Consider the following 19,862-nt stretch of genomic DNA (forward strand, 5'->3'; position numbering starts at 1 on the left):
AGCATTTGTTATTAACAAAAACAAACAGAAAAATCCAGCAAGCACCCAGGTTGGTATCATTAATACAACCTCTCCATATTCAGTGGCTTCTTATTTATCTGCCAATCAAATTCAAGGCAATAGGGGACAAAGGGAAAGGAACCAGAAAGGAAAGCAAATTTTCCAAGGATTGATTACGTTCTATTCCAATCTTATTAAGCTTTTTAACAGTTTAAGATAGTCTTACAGTCTGTCAAAAAAATTCACTCAAGTACAAGTGTCCCCAGGGAAAGCTGCACTTATTTATACAGATGAGAATTTTGGACTAGAATCTCAGTGGTAACATATTCAGGCATTTCTGTTCATTTTCTACATAGGATTTCCACTATAATTTACTTTTAGACTTTTCGTGTTGGTCCAATTTGACACAAGAACTAATTCTTAACAGCCATCCAAGCTCCAGTTGTTAGGAATGATGTATCTCAATGTGACTGTGCACGTCCAGTCGCAATTTATTAAACTACCTCTTACCTTTAAAAGCTCACTTAGAAGACACATACTACTTTAAACATTATTTTACATCAAAATGTCACTTAAATGTAAAAAGACATTTTACATTCCTGAGCTGAAAGGATGGCAAAGTATCAAAAGAATGTTTTTGGTAACTACAGAATAGGTGTTTTGCACCCACAAAACTACAGAATGTTTAGAAGCACTAGATATAATACCATTTAAAAATCCTTTTTATTCCACTTCAGTAGAATGCGCAAATTTCCCGATATCTTCTTTTGCTTGCAGCATTGCTACAATAAGTAAAAGCTGAATACTTCTACAGCTTGAAAAGTTTTATATATATTTCAGTGCTGTTAAGCAGTAAATTAACTGATTCTTTTAGAGAATTTTTACAATTTCTTACTATACTCTCATATTTCAAGACTACTGGTCAGTGATTGTTTGACTTACACCTTAGAGCAAAGAGGTACAGAAAATGCTGGAAGATTTCTGAGTCGTATTATGATTATCACAAAACTTGAATTGTCGTGGTCATATCTGTAGAAGAGAGGAGAACATGAGGGAAGTTTACAATTCACATTTATGTATGAATAGAAATATTCCCTTTGCTGGTCACTCACCTGAGTCCTATTTGTACCTGAGCAGCTTCTAGAATTGTTGCATCATCTTCACTATATACAGTGTCCTCAGTTTCATTTGTTCTAAGGAAAACCAGGCAAATAGTCAAATTGCAGAAAATTATAGTTAGCTTTCAGCAATAATTAAGGCATGTATACACAGAACATACACACATTCTCCTAAACAGGCTGATTCAATGACAGCAGGCACTCCAAATGAGAATTTCAGAGCCTACACAACAGCAGTGCCTGTTTTGGGGACAGTTGCTGCTGGAACCATTCAACAACTGCAGTAATGATTCAGAAAGGCCTTAGGCTGATTACTGAAGCAGGCCAGACTAAAAGTCAAGAAAGAATTGTTTGTTCTTATACATACTTAGGACTTCTTTATCTCACTGAATACAAAACTGGAAATTAAAATTTGTAATAAATCACAGGCCACATGTAAACTAGATATGAAATACTGCTTTGGAGAATACTGAGCTTCAGAGCTCTGTAAAATACAAAGGTTTCTGTGCAAATAACAAGCATCTTTCCTCTGAGCCTGTTTTCAGATACATTCAAAGAACCAAAGGGACACAAGCCTTGCAGTTGAAGAACAAATCTAGTGTTGAAAGTAATTACAGAGAATCCATGTGGCAAAATAATTCCAGTCATTTTCTGGGAGGTTTGAGTAAGGATGTGGTATTAATGTGTTTCATTGATTTTTAAAACTAGACTGCTGGGATCAATAAACAAGATCAAGATAGAAAATATCAAGATAGGAAATGTGGAGAATGACAGAGACAACATCTCACAAGACATGACAGCATTATTTTAGGACTCTGCATGTAGAGGTTTTCTTTTTACCACACATTTCCTTGCTGATGGCTAATTTCATAGAGTGAGTGTATTTCCTTCCCTACCTTAAATTAGTCAACACAAAGGACTGGTCTATAGAGCAGAAATCACTGCATTGTAATGTCAGGAGCACACTGACAAATTTTAAGTCATTCCATACACAGTGCTCATAAAGACACTTCTACTAAACATAAGCAGCTCACACAGAGGCACTCATTGCCTCTTCACTACCTCCTACTTAGTAATAATTAAGAGTATCCACACCTGGAGCTATCATGGAATAGCTGGTATGTAAATCTTAGCTTGCACAGATGTCAATAGTGTCCTTTTGTACACAGGTTTAGGGGATGCTATTGTCATCTTTCCCCTTTTTCTGAGTAGTGACAGCAATTTGTTGTGTTTTCCACCTTTCCCACCGCTCACAGTCATTGGAGAGGACAGCTAATGACTTGCTCCACAGAACATCCAAAGCTTGTAGCCCAATCTCTGCTTGTTTCTTACACTGGACTTGTAACTGGAGCAGACAGTAAGTTTTGATCACAGCAGCTCAGAATTGAAACAAAATGGAATGACAATAGTGGTTATTGAATGAAAATACAGAGTCTCGGCCACTTAGTCAAGGGAATGCTGAAGTTTTAATAGACGGGAGTTTATTTCAGCCTAAGAAGTTGCATTAGGTCTAACTGAAGACATGGAGCAAACCAATACTAGGATTCAGAGTTCAGGGTGAAATACGGGTCCATGACCTAAGGTGAGATTGAATGGGCTTTCTAATACTTCAGAAGAAAGCCCTTTTGTATTTGAGCATTTTTATTTGCTCTCATCTATTTTTTATTACACTTTAATTTGTGAAAGACTTGACAAGTAATTTTATCAGATACCAATAAAACCCATTTATGGTATCATAATGCACCTTTAACTGTCCTAATAGAAAAGCATTTAACCTGGCAAGAGAAGACACACATCTATGTCTTTGCAACCATCATGCTAAAATCTATCTCCCTGAATATTCAAAAGGACATAAAATTCTTAACGTCAACAACTTGCTAAAACTGAGGTGAAAAATAAAGATTTTTGTTTCTCTCATAGTTAGCAAACCTTCTTTTATGCAGTCTGAAGTTCATTGTTCTCACTGTCAGAAAACAGATAATACTATATAAACTAGTATAAAGAATCCTGTAGAAGTTGTCAACAGCAAATACGTTTCTTATATCCTGTTCACCATGGCAAACATTAAACCCCAATCTGGATTATTTTAATAACAACATTACAACTAAAGATTTCTTATCTTTTCTATAGCCTCTTTTGAAAAAAAGAAACATCCAAACAAAATGCCATGCAATCTTAAGATTGTATCTAAACAAAACAAGAAGTAAAAACAGTAACTCTGAGTAGTGCCAATACAGTCACGTGGCAGAACCTGCATAGTTTAAATCCAGCTTTTGTCCTGAGAACACTTCTAGCAAGAACCCCCCCCAATATTATAAGAAAGCATATTAATGCTACTCAACCAAGTTCTACAGCACAAAAAACAACCCAAATTACCAAATCAAACTTCACTGTTTGGCAAATATGCCTTCTTTTCCATCTGAAAGTACAAAATATTTCGAAAAAAGGCAAGACCAATTAATGACTTTTGCTGGTACTACGCAACTGCTCACAGATATATTTAACTTCCTGGTGGAAAGACTTGCATGATTTCTCAAACCTACTGTTTCATAGAAGCTTCATATACACCACTATCTCCAGCTACAGACTCATCAGACACAGCAGCAGATACACAAGCTGTTTTCTCCTCAAGCAGGTGACTGGCTGCTCTCCGTGGTAAGTTAACACCTACAAAAAGGAAACAGAATGAATATTAGTCAAAGAGACTAATAGTCAGAAAGAGAGAAGAGCATAGCTTAGAAAGTTGTCAAGTTGAAAGCGGTGACCCTTAACTGAGTATCAGAGAGTAGTTTTGTTTCACATCATTAAACATTCTGAGACTCTACTGCTGTTATCACATATTCTGGCTACAGATAAAACCAGATTGATGAACTTGAAAATGTACTATTATTCATTCCCAGAGAAACAGGCTCCTATCATCACACTTTTCTGTTGAGCTAGTTATTATCCTTCATTATCCTCACTATTAACTCTCATTATCCTGATCTTTAAACCTGTATTTGCCATGTTCATACTCAGCACTGTAGTAACACTTCAGCAACATGCCAAGTGCTTGTGTCATGTTTATTAAATATTCAGAAGTCAGACAGACACCCTCTCCCCAGTGATATAACTGTTAGAAATGAAAAATCCCCTCTGGTTTACTATCATCAAAAACTTCTTATGCTACAGTCTCTTTACTATCAACGACTACTTAGCTTTAATCTTCAACTTGCATTCATATGCTAGTGTCATGCAGTGAAGCCACATTCTGCAGCACAGTAAGTTGAGGGCCTTTTATCTGCCAAGGGGTGAGGATATTGGTATGCATTATCATCCCTGTCTGAATCATGACTTTACATCCTGTTAAGATGTTTAAAATTTAAGGCTCCAGATTAGATGATTGATTGCTGCATTTGTGCTTTTATTTATGGCAGTAGGAATGCTTTTTCCTTGATGATGAAGTGCTCTTTCCCTTCCGCCCCACCATGCGAGGGGTGAAGGTGATGACATGATTTATTGATTACCCTTAGGAGTTACTACAGCAGCCTGAATTGACTTTGACAATGACAGAGACTGACTGTGGAATAACTATATGATATTCCAACTTGGTTTCTGACAGCAGGGACATGTGCAGAGGAGCAATTCTGTAAGGTTCACCTCTATAGAAAAGACAGAGACAGAGAAGCAGGTGAACACTGCATCTAGAGAGCCAATGCAGATTACATGAAAATATGAGCTATACTGTCTTCAAGTCTGTTTGTCTATGTCCAAGTTAAGACTCAGTAGTATTCAGGTTTGTTGTCTTGTCAAACTTAAGTGTGTGGGCTGAAATTTTCCATCCAGGTTTAATGCCTCCAGCTGAGTTTGTTGCAAACCTTCCCATTAACCATCACAGAAGCTTCAAGAATGAAACTGGACTAGAAACACTGAATCAACCCCAGGTCTATGCCTCACTCTTAATGTACAGAAGTCTCACCACGAGGCCCATTTTACTGTGGAAACTAGAGGTATTGAAGCATAATTAATTAATATCCAGCTTTTCAAAATTTGAATGCTTGTTTTGGGCAGCCTTAATACAGATTTAAAGATAATTTATATTGTGTATATGACCCTACTTGAGGAAGTATCAGTATGAAGAATCACAGGATGAATTTACAATTTAGAACAGTACCTACTCATATAGACTTAAAAGACAGCCTGACAATATCCAGAATAATAGGTCCTCGAGAAGTTAAAAAATGTTCGACAACCATACAACACCTGTGGAAATAATGATCTATAGAAATAAATAAAAAAAACCAACTCTGATTCCACATAGCCCTATGTGTTCCCAAATTCCAAGCCATCTTGAAGCCAGTTCTCAGACTAGATGAATTGCAGCCAGATTGCAAAAACAAACTGAAAGATGATGTTAATTTGGAAAGGATATGCTGCTGAAATACAGGCAGGAAAATTAATTATTGTTTCAATCTTTTATAATACAGCTCTTAAGTAAAATAACTAATGTGTTACACTATCCTGAAAAGAGAAACGACAAAATGACCCCCTGCCCCCAAATTTCCCTTCCATGTTTTTTCACTTTGCATTTCACAGGTTCAGACCATCCATCAGTCAATTTCTTTTTTTCTTTCTGCACAGTAGAACAGAGAGGGGACTCACATTTACTAAGCACACCATGCCATTTTTTTCTGGTGCCACATTGCTCTGAACAACAGTGAGATTACTACAGTCCTGCAGTAAGGTAATATAATTAGCCAACGGACGTTACAACAATTCCCTGAGAGAATTAAAAAAATAAAATCAAATTTCTCATTAAAATATATAACTGTATCAATATGCCCAGGTCCTTCTATTAAATACTAGCAAATGCTTACCACAAGGGTTCAAAGTTGACAACAAATCTGGACAATGCAGTCTCAAGAGCTCGGCTGTATTTACACCCAAACTCCTCAGTTAGATTCTTCCCTAACAATTCAGGCCCAGAAATGCAGAGCTGGGAATGCTAGGTACTGACCAGGTTTCATCTAGGGCTACCAGTGCTCGGCACTGATGGAAATCTGTCTCCCTCAGTTCTTCCTTGGGAAAAAAGGGCCACTGTGTAACATAAACCATGTCCTGGGGTACATCAGATAAAGCATCGCCAGCCGGTTGAGGGAGGGGATTGTCCCGCTCTGCTCTGCACTGGGGAGGCCTCACCTTGAGTATTTTGTGCAGTTTTGGGCAGCACAAGATAGGAAAGATATTAAGTTCTTGGAGAACATCCAAAGGAGGGCAACAAAGATGGTGAAGGGCCTTGAGGGGAAGCTGTATGAGGGACAACTGAGGTCACTTGGTCTATTCACCCTGGGAAAGAGGAGACTGAGGGGAGGCCTCAACCCAGTCTACAACTTACTCATGATGGGAAGAGGAGGGGCAGGCAGTGATCTCTGCTCTTTTGTGACCAGTGACAGGACTTGATGAAATGGTCTAAAGTTGTGTCAGAAGAGGTTTAGATTGGGTATTAGAAAAAGGTTCTTTACCCAGAGGGTGGTTGGGCACTGGAGCAGGCTCCCCAGGGAAGTGGTCACAGCACCAGGTCTGACAGAGCTCAAGAAGTGTTTGGATGACACTCTCAGGCACATGGTGTGACTCTTGTGGATGGTCTGTGTGGGGCTAAGGGTTGGACTCAATGATCTTTGTGGGTCCTTTCCAACTCAGCATATTCTGTGATTCTGTATACATGAAGAGTTTGCAACATACTTGAAGACAATGACACAGAATTACACTAGAAAAGACTAGACATGCAGAGAAAGCATAACATACTGTCAACCCTAACAAAAGGCAGCAAAGTGAGCACTCTAAGACTGAGCACAAGCCATCAATTCTTAACAGCTGGCATTTTTGAAGCTCTGGCTCTGCCAAAGGTTTTGACAATATTAAGTATGTTGGATGGCTTTTACTGCAGACCAGAAGTAGAATTCACCACCTAATTCAGCCACCTCAAAGTTAAAGGTAACTAGTTACTAAGGATGCCTTAACTCATCATTCATCCCACAATCATTCATCCCATATTCCTTAAAACGGAAGTATGGTCTAGGACAAGATGTCTCATTCTTTTGGAAGTTTCCCACAGGCTACAGGGGGAACCTAGACTGGCTTGGGAGCTCTGTTCTAACTTGGACAAAAAGATAAAAGCCATGAAATCCTTGTTAAAAATGGGGAGAGTTTCACTGTAACTTACATGGCATGTGGTCACCCATCTTCAACTCACAATGAACTGCAGATATTTCAGTGACAGCAGGTTCAAATAACTAGATACACATACGCACATAATTCTGAGTCCAGAAATCTCTGGACTGAGGATGTCAGTTTGTATGTAACTTATTCTTCGGTGAGAAACAAAGTGTCTGATTTCCGGTTATCAAAAACCAGCAAGAGGGTACTTTTGTTCTAAATCTGTACATCCTGACAGTACCTGGGAACACCATGCATCCTCCATGCCTTCAGGATCCACCTCCAGTGTTTTTCCATGACAGAGATTGCAATACATGGATTTTTTTTCTGGGATAGCTATTGAAAAATGTAGATGGAATCAGGGTGACTGCAGCTCTGTGTAGCCAAAGCTGGAAGTTAGGTAACTCAGGACTACTGACTGCCCACCCTGGCAAATGTGTGCTGATCAAGATACTCTTCAAATACACAAGGTACCTCCTAATTCAGGAGCCAGCTGTTAGTTTTCATGTTACATACACCTTTGATGTTAGATATTTTTTAGTTACCTGAACTTCCTTCATGTAGAGAAGGCAGAGGCTGCCTAACACCTTCATTAAGATCTTTATCAGCTGTAGGAATCTCAGATCCTGCTCTGGCTTCAGAGTGCAATAATATTTGGTTCTCACAGAGACTAATGCCTGCAAAATCACCCGAAAGGTCAGAGTCTTCAAAGTCCGTAGTGAGATGATGCAGAGGGGAATTTTGAGCTGACACTGAAAATGCAGATTCTAAAACCAAAGGGGAGCCTGGGGGAGACAGGGAAGAGAGAGAGGATCTGGAAGACAGCGATGTCACAGATTTGGGAGGTTCAGTCAATTTGGGATGGTCTGCAGCCGAAGGAGAGTCACTGTAACCCAGTCTCCCATGGGAACTGATCACTTCGTTTTCATGAATAGTAGTGATAGGCCCCGAAGGAATGTAACCACTTTTTTCTTGCAATATGAAATCAAGTTTGTACTGATAGTCCAAATCTGTTATTTGATCGCCTTGGTTATAGTAGAGATCCGCGGAGCTGAGCGAGTTTAGCGACCCTCTGCTTGATGTGTTCAGAGATCCCCGGCTGGATGCCAGGGATCCCAAACTGCTCCCTGAAGACACAGATAATGTACTAGCTGAGAGGCTGCAAAGAAAGCACAAACACATACACTTATGTTACTAAACCAAACCAGCACAAAACAGAACAAGGAGAGAGAAGCTTGACTGCAACTGCACTATCGCGGTTTACAACCGAAAGCTGCTGGGGACATCATGTTCTTCTAAGGACTCATACCTGGTTTAGACCAGTGTATCCAACCTGCACATCCCCAGGGCAATTTATCCAGCTTATGGCCAACTGCCTAAGCCCCTTCTCTTCTGGAGAAGGCTGCAGATTTGACAAACTGGTCTGGCAGTAACGGCAGCCTTCTCAGCTGTTATATTTCCTCAAAGACCTGATCCACTCTGATGTGGGTGCTCACGTGGTCAATGTGACAGGAAAGGGATCCCCAGGATGGAGCTTATGACAGCAGAGGAGTGCTGCCACCCCTAAAGCAATTTATGCAGCCTACCAAACAGCTGGGAAAGATGGCAGCTAGAAGACAACTTATAGCAGAGCTGCTTCACATCTGTAAGACAACACACACTCTACATGCGTAGTAAATCCAACTATATAAAGTATGGCAAGGGCCATAACATGCAATCTTGTCCTGTTAATAACAGGAGATAAAGAGTCCTGCCAGGCCAGCAAAACTGAGTGTCACTGCCTTGGCTCTGAAGGACTGCTGGGAAATAACTCAAGCAGGCCCTTCTAAACACTTAAAAGTTGTTTACCAAACAACAACAGAACTATTAACTTGAAAAATTTTTCCACTGGACTAGAAAGCTTCTTTTAACAGGATAAAGAGACTTCCCAAAGTCTACACACGAGTACAAAATAGTTTCAAAAATTATTTCAAATAGTCTTTCCCTAACTAATCACCAATCAAGATGACATTTATGGGATCTGGCTGAGATGTCTGACATAGCTAAACCAGCCTAGATCCAATGAATAGGATGTATGACATTGTGAGAGGAACTTTACAGAACACTTAAAAACATTCTTCCTCTTAAAACCCTATTTTGATTTCTAAGGAAACAGGTAAACATTACAGTGTCTGATTGGTGTATCCCAGTGGGATATGCAAGAAAATTCAGGATTTTCTAAATAAATATAATGGACACATGGTTTGGTAGCCCAGGGTAACAGTCCAGAAGTGAGAGAAACTCTTCCCCAATACCAGTTACATGTATCATGAATCCCTGTAGGACAGGGCCCTGGGCAATCTGGTATAGTTGAAGGTGTGCCTGTCCATGTCAAGGGGATTGGAACTAGATGATCTTTAAGGTCCCTTTCAATCCAAATCATTCTATGATTCTATGATCCTATAATAATTAAATATTAGAATTCCCATCAGAGCAATGAGTTTTGAGTTTACAGTTGTTGTAACTGATTACTCTTTTGTTATGACTACGAATTTCATAAACTCAGAGTCAAATTTTGATTCAATGACTGCCAGGAAAAAAAAATCCAGCTGAGGATACATTTCTGTCTACAGATAGTGTAAGTCAATGTTGAAGAATCAAACCAGAATCAACTATTCACTAAATACTCACATGCATACATGTACTCATTAAGCCTCTACAGTTATTTCATAGAATGAAGGCTACAGTTCTAATAACTCATTTTAGACAGAAATCTGAAAACCTGTTTGGTCTCCACAATGACAGGACTTTGAAGATATGGCCAAGTAGAGAACTTGTGATGTATTTATTTCCTTATGCAGAAGCAAAATAAAGTCTTCCTGTTTAACTATGGAAGCTGTGCAAAAACCATACAATCTAGTCTTGAGTACTTACTGAAATTATAAAAGTACACCAGGTTTGCATGGTGACAAAATGCTTGACACTATTACACTTGCATATTCTTACTTAAATATTAAATTTTGTTGAGTTTCCAGCTAAGAGAAAAACCTAAGAATGAAGTTAAGACATCCAAGTCCACTAGAAAACAGGTTTTACACTATGCAGTACAGTCTCACCTCCTAAGTTGTGAATGCAAATAAGTAGTTAACTTTGTAGTTTCTTCAAGTTTCTGCACCAACTCTTTTCTTCTCTCCTCCAATTTTAATCTGCAAAGAGATGTACATATTAGTTCAGGAAAGCATTAGAGAATAATCTGTAGGCTAAAATACTTTATAAGTAAGAAAGAAACAAAGTGAAGATCCCTCATATTTCTATCAGGTTGACAGCTACTAAAATCCAAAATACTGTGTTAGCTCTCAGTCCTGTTGTAAATCCTGAACTGCTTCAGCAGAGTGACTTCACCTGCAGAATTCCAAGCACTGTAACAAACCCGCAGAGTGCACAGGCAAGTAGAGTGTTGGGACATGCACACCAAGGAGAACATGCACCCAATAAAAGAGTAACAGATGAGCACTGGGAAAATAGTTGCAACTTAAGTATAATAAGATCTGCCCTAATACAGTATATAAAAGCTATGCTGCAGACTGGCTCCTCGCTTAATACAGTTCCAGGGAAAAAAACCCCAAAAACAAACAAACAAACAAACAAAAAAATCCAACAAAAAAACACACACAAAAAAAATCAAACCCCAAAAGAACACTAATACCAGTATTAGTTTTGATATTTCCAAGTTTAAAATTGAAGCACTCCCTTTAATTTCAGAATCTTCATATAGAGACAAAGTGCAACAAGTCAAAGCAGCACTCAATTAAAGGTTCTGAGATGACAGATGATATTTAGAAGTCCTTGGTAATGATTTCTACATCCCCAACAGCTTTGTCATCACCTCAGAGCCACACAGCATTGTAATGCTTAAGGTTCACCCTTACGAAAAAGCAGGATTTATTGCCTCCTGCTTCGTTATCTAGCGTAGCTCTAAAGCCACAAAAGGTGGAACTTTCCAATTCCTCTTGGTTGGCTGCTAGCAGAAATGATTCACTAATCTTTACAGTGATTTTTTTTTTCCTTTTATAATTCCCTTTATCACTCTATTTACAACACTAAATAAACTACTTTCCCTCAGCGGATTCAGCAAAAATCCTCCTGTAGTTGTGGATTACTATATTGTCCTCTAGCCCTTGCTCAGTCAACTGATACATGTCACAAGTTCTCAAACAACTAATCTGGGAAACAAGAAATTAACTCCTCTCCTTTAACAGATTAAAAAAAAAGTTAATGGTTCATTCTCAGAAATGGTTCCTTTAGCCTTTCTGACATCTCAAGGATGTATAAATTAAAATTCAAATGCAAGAGAACAGTTCAAATCAAAAAAACAAAAATCAACCATTGCTTTCTTACGCAAAGTGAATTAACTGAATTAAATACTCGAGAGTTCCCAGAATTCACCCCCTTTGAGCGTCAGATACCAGTAAAAAGTCCCTGATTCAGCAAAATGTGAAAAGCACTTGCTTACACTCATGCTTATTCAGCGAGCAAATCTGGTTTATGCAAAGGTGAATAAGTTACCCTGAGGTCAGCCAGGGTGTGAACTTCCACTCGACTGCCCACACCCCGTTTGCTCTTACGCTGCAGTGATGGATTCAACTGCCAATGCCTGCCAAGGCTGTTAAAAGCATACACGGTATTTCATTCTTTGCCCAGGAAGACATACACATGGGTTTCCAAACCAGTTATGCTCATCTATACTATCAGACACTCTTACCTATCATTTTACAATTTATTGATGCCTTCTGTCTTCTTTTAAAGCCTAATCTATCCTGCTTTTCCCAAGCAAGAGTGCTCTTCACTAGCTCTTTTGTGGCATTTCAATAGTGAACTATCATTTTTTTCCTCAAGGAAGAGGCACAGAAATTGCTCTGTGTGTTCAACTACTAATGGTAGAAGGCAGGAAAGGAAATAAAAGCTTAGGATTTTCTCTAACTGAAGTCCTCTAGAGAGACACCTATAGTTGTTCCACTGAATTTGTACTATTGAACTAAAAGGTTTGTTTGTTTTTTGCCTCCCCAAAGCACAATCAACAGTTTGTTTTCTTTTATTATCTTAAGGAGGTCAATAAAATATAATTTATCCCATATAATTCAGTACCTGAAAAAAATTCTTTCCTGGATGTAATTTGATGTACTAGTAATTAAAGTACATCAGCCACAGTAAGAGAAAGATTCCAGGCAAACCTTCAAACTAAGCTTGATAACCATTCCACAGATTCTGCAGATTCCTCTCCTGAAACAATTTGGCAGCATATTAAAAGTAGCATCCTGCAATCCTCTGAAGAATCCTTAGGGTTCTCCCTCAAGAAGAACAAGGACTGGTTTGATGAAAATAATCAAGAAATCCAGGAATTGTTGAGGAAGAAGAGAACCGCCCACCAAGCACACCTTGCACTGCCATCCTGTCACGCAAGAAAAACAGCCTTTCGTCTTGCATGCAGCGAGCTCCAACAGAAACTCCGTGACATCCAGAACAAGTGGTGGACCGATCTAGCTGCAAAAACTCAACTATGTGCAGATACAGGGGATCACAAAGGATTCTATGAGGCCCTGAAAACAGCATACGGGCCTACATACCAAGTCCAAAGCCCACTACTCAGTGCAGATGGTCAAACACTTCTGACAGATCAAACCTCCATCCTGAATAGATGGTCTGAACACTTTCAGACTCTTTTCAGTACCAACCGTGTAGTACAAGACTCAGCAATTCAGTCCATCACACAACAACCGGTGAAATACGAATTGGATACTGCCCCCACTTTAGGAGAAACCCTCAAGGCCATACAGCAGGTGAAAATCGGCAAGGCAGCTGGGGTTGATGGAATCCCACCTGAAGTCTGGAAACATGGGGGCCTTGCACTCCATGCTAAATTTCATGAGCTCGTGGTGCGCTGTTGGGAACTAGGCGAACCACCATCAGACCTTCGTGATGCAGTCATCATCACCTTGTATAAGAAGAAAGGTACTAAATCAGACTGCTCAAATTACCGTGGTATTACTCTGCTCTCCATTGCTGGCAAAATCTTGGCAAGAATACTCCTGAACAGACTAATACCCGCTATAGCAGAAGAAATTCTACCTGAAAGTCAGTGTGGCTTCAGAGCCAACAGGAGCACCACAGACATGATATTTGTTCTCAGACAACTGCAAGAGAAGTGTAGGGAACAGAACAAAGGTCTCTATGTAACCTTTGTCGACCTCACCAAGGCTTTCGATACTGTGAGCAGAAAAGGTCTGTGGCAGATTTTGGAACGTTTAGGTTGTCCCCCCAAGTTCCTTAAAATGATCATCTCACTTCATGAGGATCAGCACGGCCAAGTCAGATATGGCAACACACTTTCTGAGCCCTTTCTAATAAAGAATGGTGTGAAACAAGGCTGCGTTCTCGCTCCTACCCTATTCACAGTCTTTTTCAGTATGATGCTCCAAAGGGCCACGGCAGACCTCGATGATCAGGACGGTATCTACATACGATATCGTACTGATGGAAGCCTATTCAACCTAAGGCGACTGAAGGCCCACACTAAGACCCTAAACCATCTTGTCCGGGAGCTGCTTTACGCTGATGACGCTGCCCTTGTTGCCCACACAGAAGCAACTCTGCAGCGTTTAACATCCTGCTTTGCAGATGCTGCTGAGCTCTTTGGGCTGGAAGTCAGCTTAAAGAAGACAGAAGTTCTCCATCAGCCTGCACCTCAGGAAGTCTTCCATCATCCCCACATCACCATCGGCCAATCAGAACTCAAATCAGTCCAACAGTTTAATTACCTAGGCAGCCTCATCTCCTCGGATGGTAAGATTGATGGGGAGATAGACAATAGGTTAGCGAAGGCATATAGTGCTTTTGGAAAACTCCATAAACGAGTATGGCATAATAAACACTTGAAGAAAAGCACCAAGATCAGTGTTTACAGAGCCATTGTGCTGTCTACTCTTTTATATGGATCCGAATCATGGGTCATCTACCGCCACCACCTGCGTCTCCTAGAACGCTTCCATCAACGCTGCCTCCGCACAATCCTAAACATCCACTGGTCAGATTATGTGACCAATACATCTGTTCTCGAAGAGGCAGCAATTACAAGTATTGAGGCCATGCTACTGAGAACGCAGCTGCGTTGGGCAGGGCACGTCTCCAGGATGAAGGACCACCGCCTCCCTAAGATCCTGCTTTATGGTGAACTTGCCTCCGGCTGCCGCAAGAGAGGAGCCCCGAAGAAAAGATACAAGGACTCCCTGAAGCAACAACTCAGCCTCGGGCATATTGATCACCATAACTGGTCCACTCTGGCCTCTAATCGGGAGGCCTGGAGACACACCATCTATAACGCTGCTGATGCTTTTGAGAAAGCACGCAGATTCACCCTTGAGGAGAAAAGACAACGCAGAAAGAATCGAGCCTTGCAGAATATACCCTCTAAGGAGTCTTTCTGCTGTGTCTTTTGCAACCGAACTTGCCTTTCTCGTATTGGCCTTTTTAGCCACCAACGTGCTTGCAAGAAAAGTGGGTAGAGCCCTTCCCAAATCTTCATTCGCGAAGCCTAGCCATGATGAATTAAAGTACAAATATTAATGCCTGCAGATAAATTTCAGATGTATTTTAGTTACAAGTCACAAACACAAGATGCATGATGAAAACAATTTTACTATCTCACAACAAATTGAGATTCAAGGGATGTATTTTCACTCTACATTAGGCTGAATGGAAAAAAAAACCCTCTAAAACTTTTAGACAATGAACCTTCCCTTTTTATAGCATAAGTAGGAACTTTAATATCAAAAAGCCCATGTAAACACCTAAACAACCATAGTGTTATCTATTCTGACACAGGCTTGTCTCAGTCTCTCCTGTTTGCATCCCTCCTATTTCAATTAACCTATTACTCATTGCAGGAGGGACTTCAGTTTTGGTAAGATGTCTTTCTCCATTTTTGATCTTAAATTGTACCATTGCTGAGGGGGCATAAAATCTTAAAAGAAAATACATTAAAAAGTTAAAGTGCACATACCTCACCTTTCAGTGCAAACTTATGTGGACATATTTGTTTATGACAGGCACAAGAGCAGGTGCCAGTTTTGCAGGCAACACCACAATTGAGCAGTTAAATCATGCAACTGTTTAAATGCCTGTGATTACTTGGGAGATTTTGCCAAGGATTAAAGCAGTAATGGAATCTCCCTGACACCAGTGCAGATGCAAGAAAGTAGAAAGTAGCTCTCGACAGTTCCCCAATCCAGTTATTTCTACTCAGTTGCTGGAAGGCTTCTTAAAGCAGAGTATGCCCTGTCTCTGCCTTTTTGAAGTTGATATGTTATGATCTATACCCTCCTTCTGTAAATTGAATCCACATACATCTACTAGTGGCAATTTCAGCATCCCACTCCAAAATAACCCAGGGCTATGCTATAATGTTTTTCTTTTAAGTCAGAGCACGTTTTTCGTTTCTTTTCACTTTAGAAATAAAGAAAAGAAACAAACTACCAAACCTATGAAAAACCCTCATAACATTAAGCTCTGCACAATCCACAGCTTCTTACACTGTTGCTTCATTATCAGTACCTGTGAAAACACTGCAAACTGAAGGCATTCACAAAACTTCAAGGAAGAAAATAATAATGCAACAATAGTACAACATTTTGAAGATGGTTCCTCCACTGATAATGGAGAGGAGAATCTTCTTCATCTCCAAGAAACAAAACGCTGATGGTTTATCTGATACAATTAATCATCATTAATTAATTAATTTAATTAATTTCAAATTAAATTTCAGAAAAAGTTTCACCATCTGAATCCTTCTACAAAATGAACATTTTCTTTATGTTTATAGAAGACAAATGAGAAACAATCTTCAAAATAGCCTGGTGTGAAACAATTTACATGCTCTGAAGTCAACAAGGGAGACAGTTTTAATATCATAAACAGTTGTAGGTAGAAATTCACTGGAGATTCACTGGAATAACAAAAAAAGCAAGCCAAAAGCTACCATAAGTGCGACCTTAACCTGTAGTGTAAAACATGATGTCTTACAGTAATCTCAGGAAAAAAAAAATTAAAAAAAATCCACATTTTCTGAATTAAAAATCAGAAGGAGAAAAATTTGAGGAAAACAGAGGTGAAAAAAGTAAGCTCTAACAACTCATTGTGTCACTATACATGGAAAATTCATTTCTTCTTGACACTGGGGGACAATTTTACTTGACCTTGGTACTCCAAGTTTGGCATCTGCCACATATGGGAAAAGAGTCAGGTGCAGAATTTTCTTTGGCACTAAACAAGCAAATCCAAAACACAAGACACAGACACCAGCTACCGATTTATACCATGAATCAAGGTTTAGCTATTAGTTACAACAGCATATGATCAAAATCTTAGATTAAAATTATTTGTGAATTTGCTTTTAATATTGACCCCTTATTCTCCACTTATTAATGGAAGTCAGAGAGCAACAGATCTGTGGTACTTTAAATACTACTGGTACAGACAAGTAGTTTCTCCTGCAAAAATATAGCTCCAGTAGCACATAACCCTTCTTCTAGAATATATTTGGGTTATCAATATAATGCAGTTTAAACTATTATAAAGTGTAAAAATGTTAAAAAATCATGCCTAATACACACTTATGTACTCTGTAAACAAAAAAAAACATCCTTGCTACTCAGCTACAACCTAGGAGCTTCTAATGCCACTAATAGGAATTTCATCATTCAATGAAACTGGAGCAACACCAAGTCTTTCTTAGTAGAGGGAAGTAAGAAAGTCACTCAGTTCTGATTGTATTACATCAGTAAGGCATACTACACCAATACAGACAATGACATTTTCTGTTTATTGCATTTTATGTGTGCTAGAGGTGCCCATAAATTCATTTCCGCTTACAGCTGACAACAGTCAGCTTTGATTTTCTCAAACTCTGAATCTGGTTAAAACAATTTATTGTGCTGCTCCAGTTACCAGGTAGGTAACAGCAGCTTAGAAAAGTTTTGCAGCAATTATACTTCTCATCTGAACTTTTTGGCGTTTTTTCCCCTTTTGGTTGCATTTTTGTACGTAATAGAACTCACAATGAAAGGCTTCAGATGTTGCAACAATCAAGATAATCTTTGTAACCCAAGTTCAAACAGTTTACAGCTATCATCAGAAACGAGTGAATGATGTATTGGCTTCCTGCTGGTATGTTGACATTCTCCAGTTATTTAACATCTGTCACAAGCATTTTCATTCTGGTAACAAACCAGAGCAACTGATATTGCAGAGCACATACAGGGTGTTCACTTTCTCTCACAGAAGACTTCTTTGTGTTTCTGCCCATAGGGCTAATAACAAATTTAATTAAGAACTACACAGAACTGTAACCAAAGGCATAGTTCAGGTTCTGTAATGAGTACAAAGGTTAGATTGCAGAAAGCAGCATTTAATATTAGCAAAAGACAACCCCTTACCTTTCAGCAAGTGCTTGACTGGGTGTGCTTTTTACAGACACCAGCTCTTCTTCAAGCCTCTTCCTTTCTGCTTCTAGCTGCTCTAACTCAGCTTGAGTACGTTTGCGTGGTGTAATAAACTGGAGTTCCTTTAAAAGCTCTTCTTTTTCATTGATTAACATCAGCTTTTCCTTTTCCACATCCAGTGCTCCAGGCCAGGTTTCACTATCCAGCTTAGAGAGTTCAATCTTCAAATTAGCCATGCTAAAACAAAACAAAGCAGATTTGCCTGAGCCCAGCACAGCACACAAATCCCAGGAAAGAGAGAAGTGATACAGTATTTTGAAAGGTATCAGGACATAAAGACATTTTATACTCAAAGCCCTATTTTTAATTAGTTTTGCTTCACAAGAACGCAGATTACGCCAGAGAACCAGGCCACTTATCCAGGCCAACAGCAATATGCGTATACATTAAAAATTAGTTGCTCCTGTTCCAATGTCGAATTCAAGCAGAAGTCAAAATGTTAATAAGAGCTTTATGGAAAGTGATCTGTCTGGTAACATAGTAGTGGCACCACGCTTTACTCCTTCAGGAGTATGATGGATTTCTCCGAAACTGTTGGAGGTTGACTGCTCCTCAGAAATGGCAATTCCCTTGGTGAAAGAATGTGCACCATAGCAAGGTGCACTTCAGTATCACACATGCATGCAAATCCCAAGACAAAACCACTGCTCTTCTATGAAATTAAAATGAAAGGTAATAGGACAACAGCTACCTAAACACAAAAGAGATTATTAACTCAACAGTTCGAGTTTGCACAACTGTTGTTCCCATTGCAGGTGTCAAATCACAGAGTTAAGACAGCCAAGTCTTGGTTATCCACACCTATTGCACAGATACACCCACATAATGGAAGCAAGAACTAATCTACATTATCATCGTACTATAGCTTTGTCCTGATCAAGACGGGTTATTTTCGGTATTCAGTCTCCCTAATCATTCTGCCTATGGGCTCAGCAGCATAGCTTAAAAAAGTGCAGGTCTTCCAATAAAGACTCACTGTCCACTGGGAAAGCCTAAAAATTCCCTTTATAGGTGCTCTATATCTAGTAAGTCACTTCCAGGCTTAGTCACACCTGAACTAGCTGCATAGCTCAAGAATATGGAAGCTTTGAAATATGTACAGCTTTCTGCATCTCTTTCTTGTATGGTGGGGAAAAGGCAGAGAAAGGACATATCAAAACAGAAGTTCCCATACAATCTAGAGCGAGAGAAACTACTTTGCTACTTTTACTTACCTGTAACTGTTGTAGTTAAATGCACCTAAATCAGCTCAAAAAATGATACCACCCTGTGCAACTTCAATGTTACCAGGCACTACTATCTAAGGTAATGACTGATACCACACTTCAAAAACACAGAGATAATCTGGCATGTATAATCTTTGTGTAGTTCTGACAGATTTCTGGGAAAGCATTTTTCTTCTTTCCAGTTTGTTTTCAGTGATTAACAAAACCAATAATATCATGCTTATTTTGCATCTCCGGTATTAATTTTACAGTAAAATAAGCCATTTATTTATGGTCCAAGCTAAGAAGAGTTCATATTGAATCTAACTATCCCATTGCTCATACTAGAAGCTTAAGGGAAACCACCCCTTTCTTTTCCATAGGTAATATTTCCTTCTTACCTGCACCTCAATTTAAAAACAACAGCTTCAAAAATGCAAACAACCCATACCTTCACCCAACCCTCACAAGAACAAGTTTTACTCAGGGTATTTTCACAAAAAAACTGCATATAAAATAACCAGAAATAATATCAGCAGTGCCACTGTAACCAAATGGTGGGATGAAATAACACGAAGATTTTCAACATATTTTGCAGCTGTTACATGTATCTTTTATATTCAACAGTCCCTTAGAGGAGCAGTACTTAGATGGAAAACAACCAAATAATTTCAGATGGATAATGAAATGTCAAAACTTTCATCTCTAGGTCACTGGTTCTACCCAACCTTACTCTGAAAGTAGCTGCTGCTGACAGCTGCTTGATGTCTTATGGGATGGTAGTCTCCAAACTGGTCTTTTGCTCTCTCTGC

At 39.3% G+C, this 19,862-nt stretch overlaps 1 protein-coding gene across 1 annotated transcript in view; it reads right to left on the reverse strand.

The window, feature by feature from the left end:
* Positions 1-19,862, reverse strand: part of WWC2 (WW and C2 domain containing 2) — a 104,659-nt gene that overhangs the window by 21,940 nt on the left and 62,857 nt on the right. Inside the window, exons 9-14 of the mRNA XM_027676652.1 lie at positions 17,780-18,022; positions 10,409-10,498; positions 7,859-8,472; positions 3,662-3,785; positions 1,113-1,193; positions 943-1,029 (exon numbers count right to left, since the gene is read on the reverse strand). Coding sequence (XP_027532453.1) covers positions 943-1,029; positions 1,113-1,193; positions 3,662-3,785; positions 7,859-8,472; positions 10,409-10,498; positions 17,780-18,022 — 1,239 coding nt within the window. The remainder of the gene's footprint in view (positions 1-942; positions 1,030-1,112; positions 1,194-3,661; positions 3,786-7,858; positions 8,473-10,408; positions 10,499-17,779; positions 18,023-19,862) is intronic.

The sequence above is a fragment of the Neopelma chrysocephalum genome, unplaced genomic scaffold (genome assembly GCF_003984885.1).
Source record: "Neopelma chrysocephalum unplaced genomic scaffold, ASM398488v2 Primary Assembly neopelma1_42, whole genome shotgun sequence".
Lineage (NCBI taxonomy): Eukaryota > Metazoa > Chordata > Aves > Passeriformes > Pipridae > Neopelma > Neopelma chrysocephalum.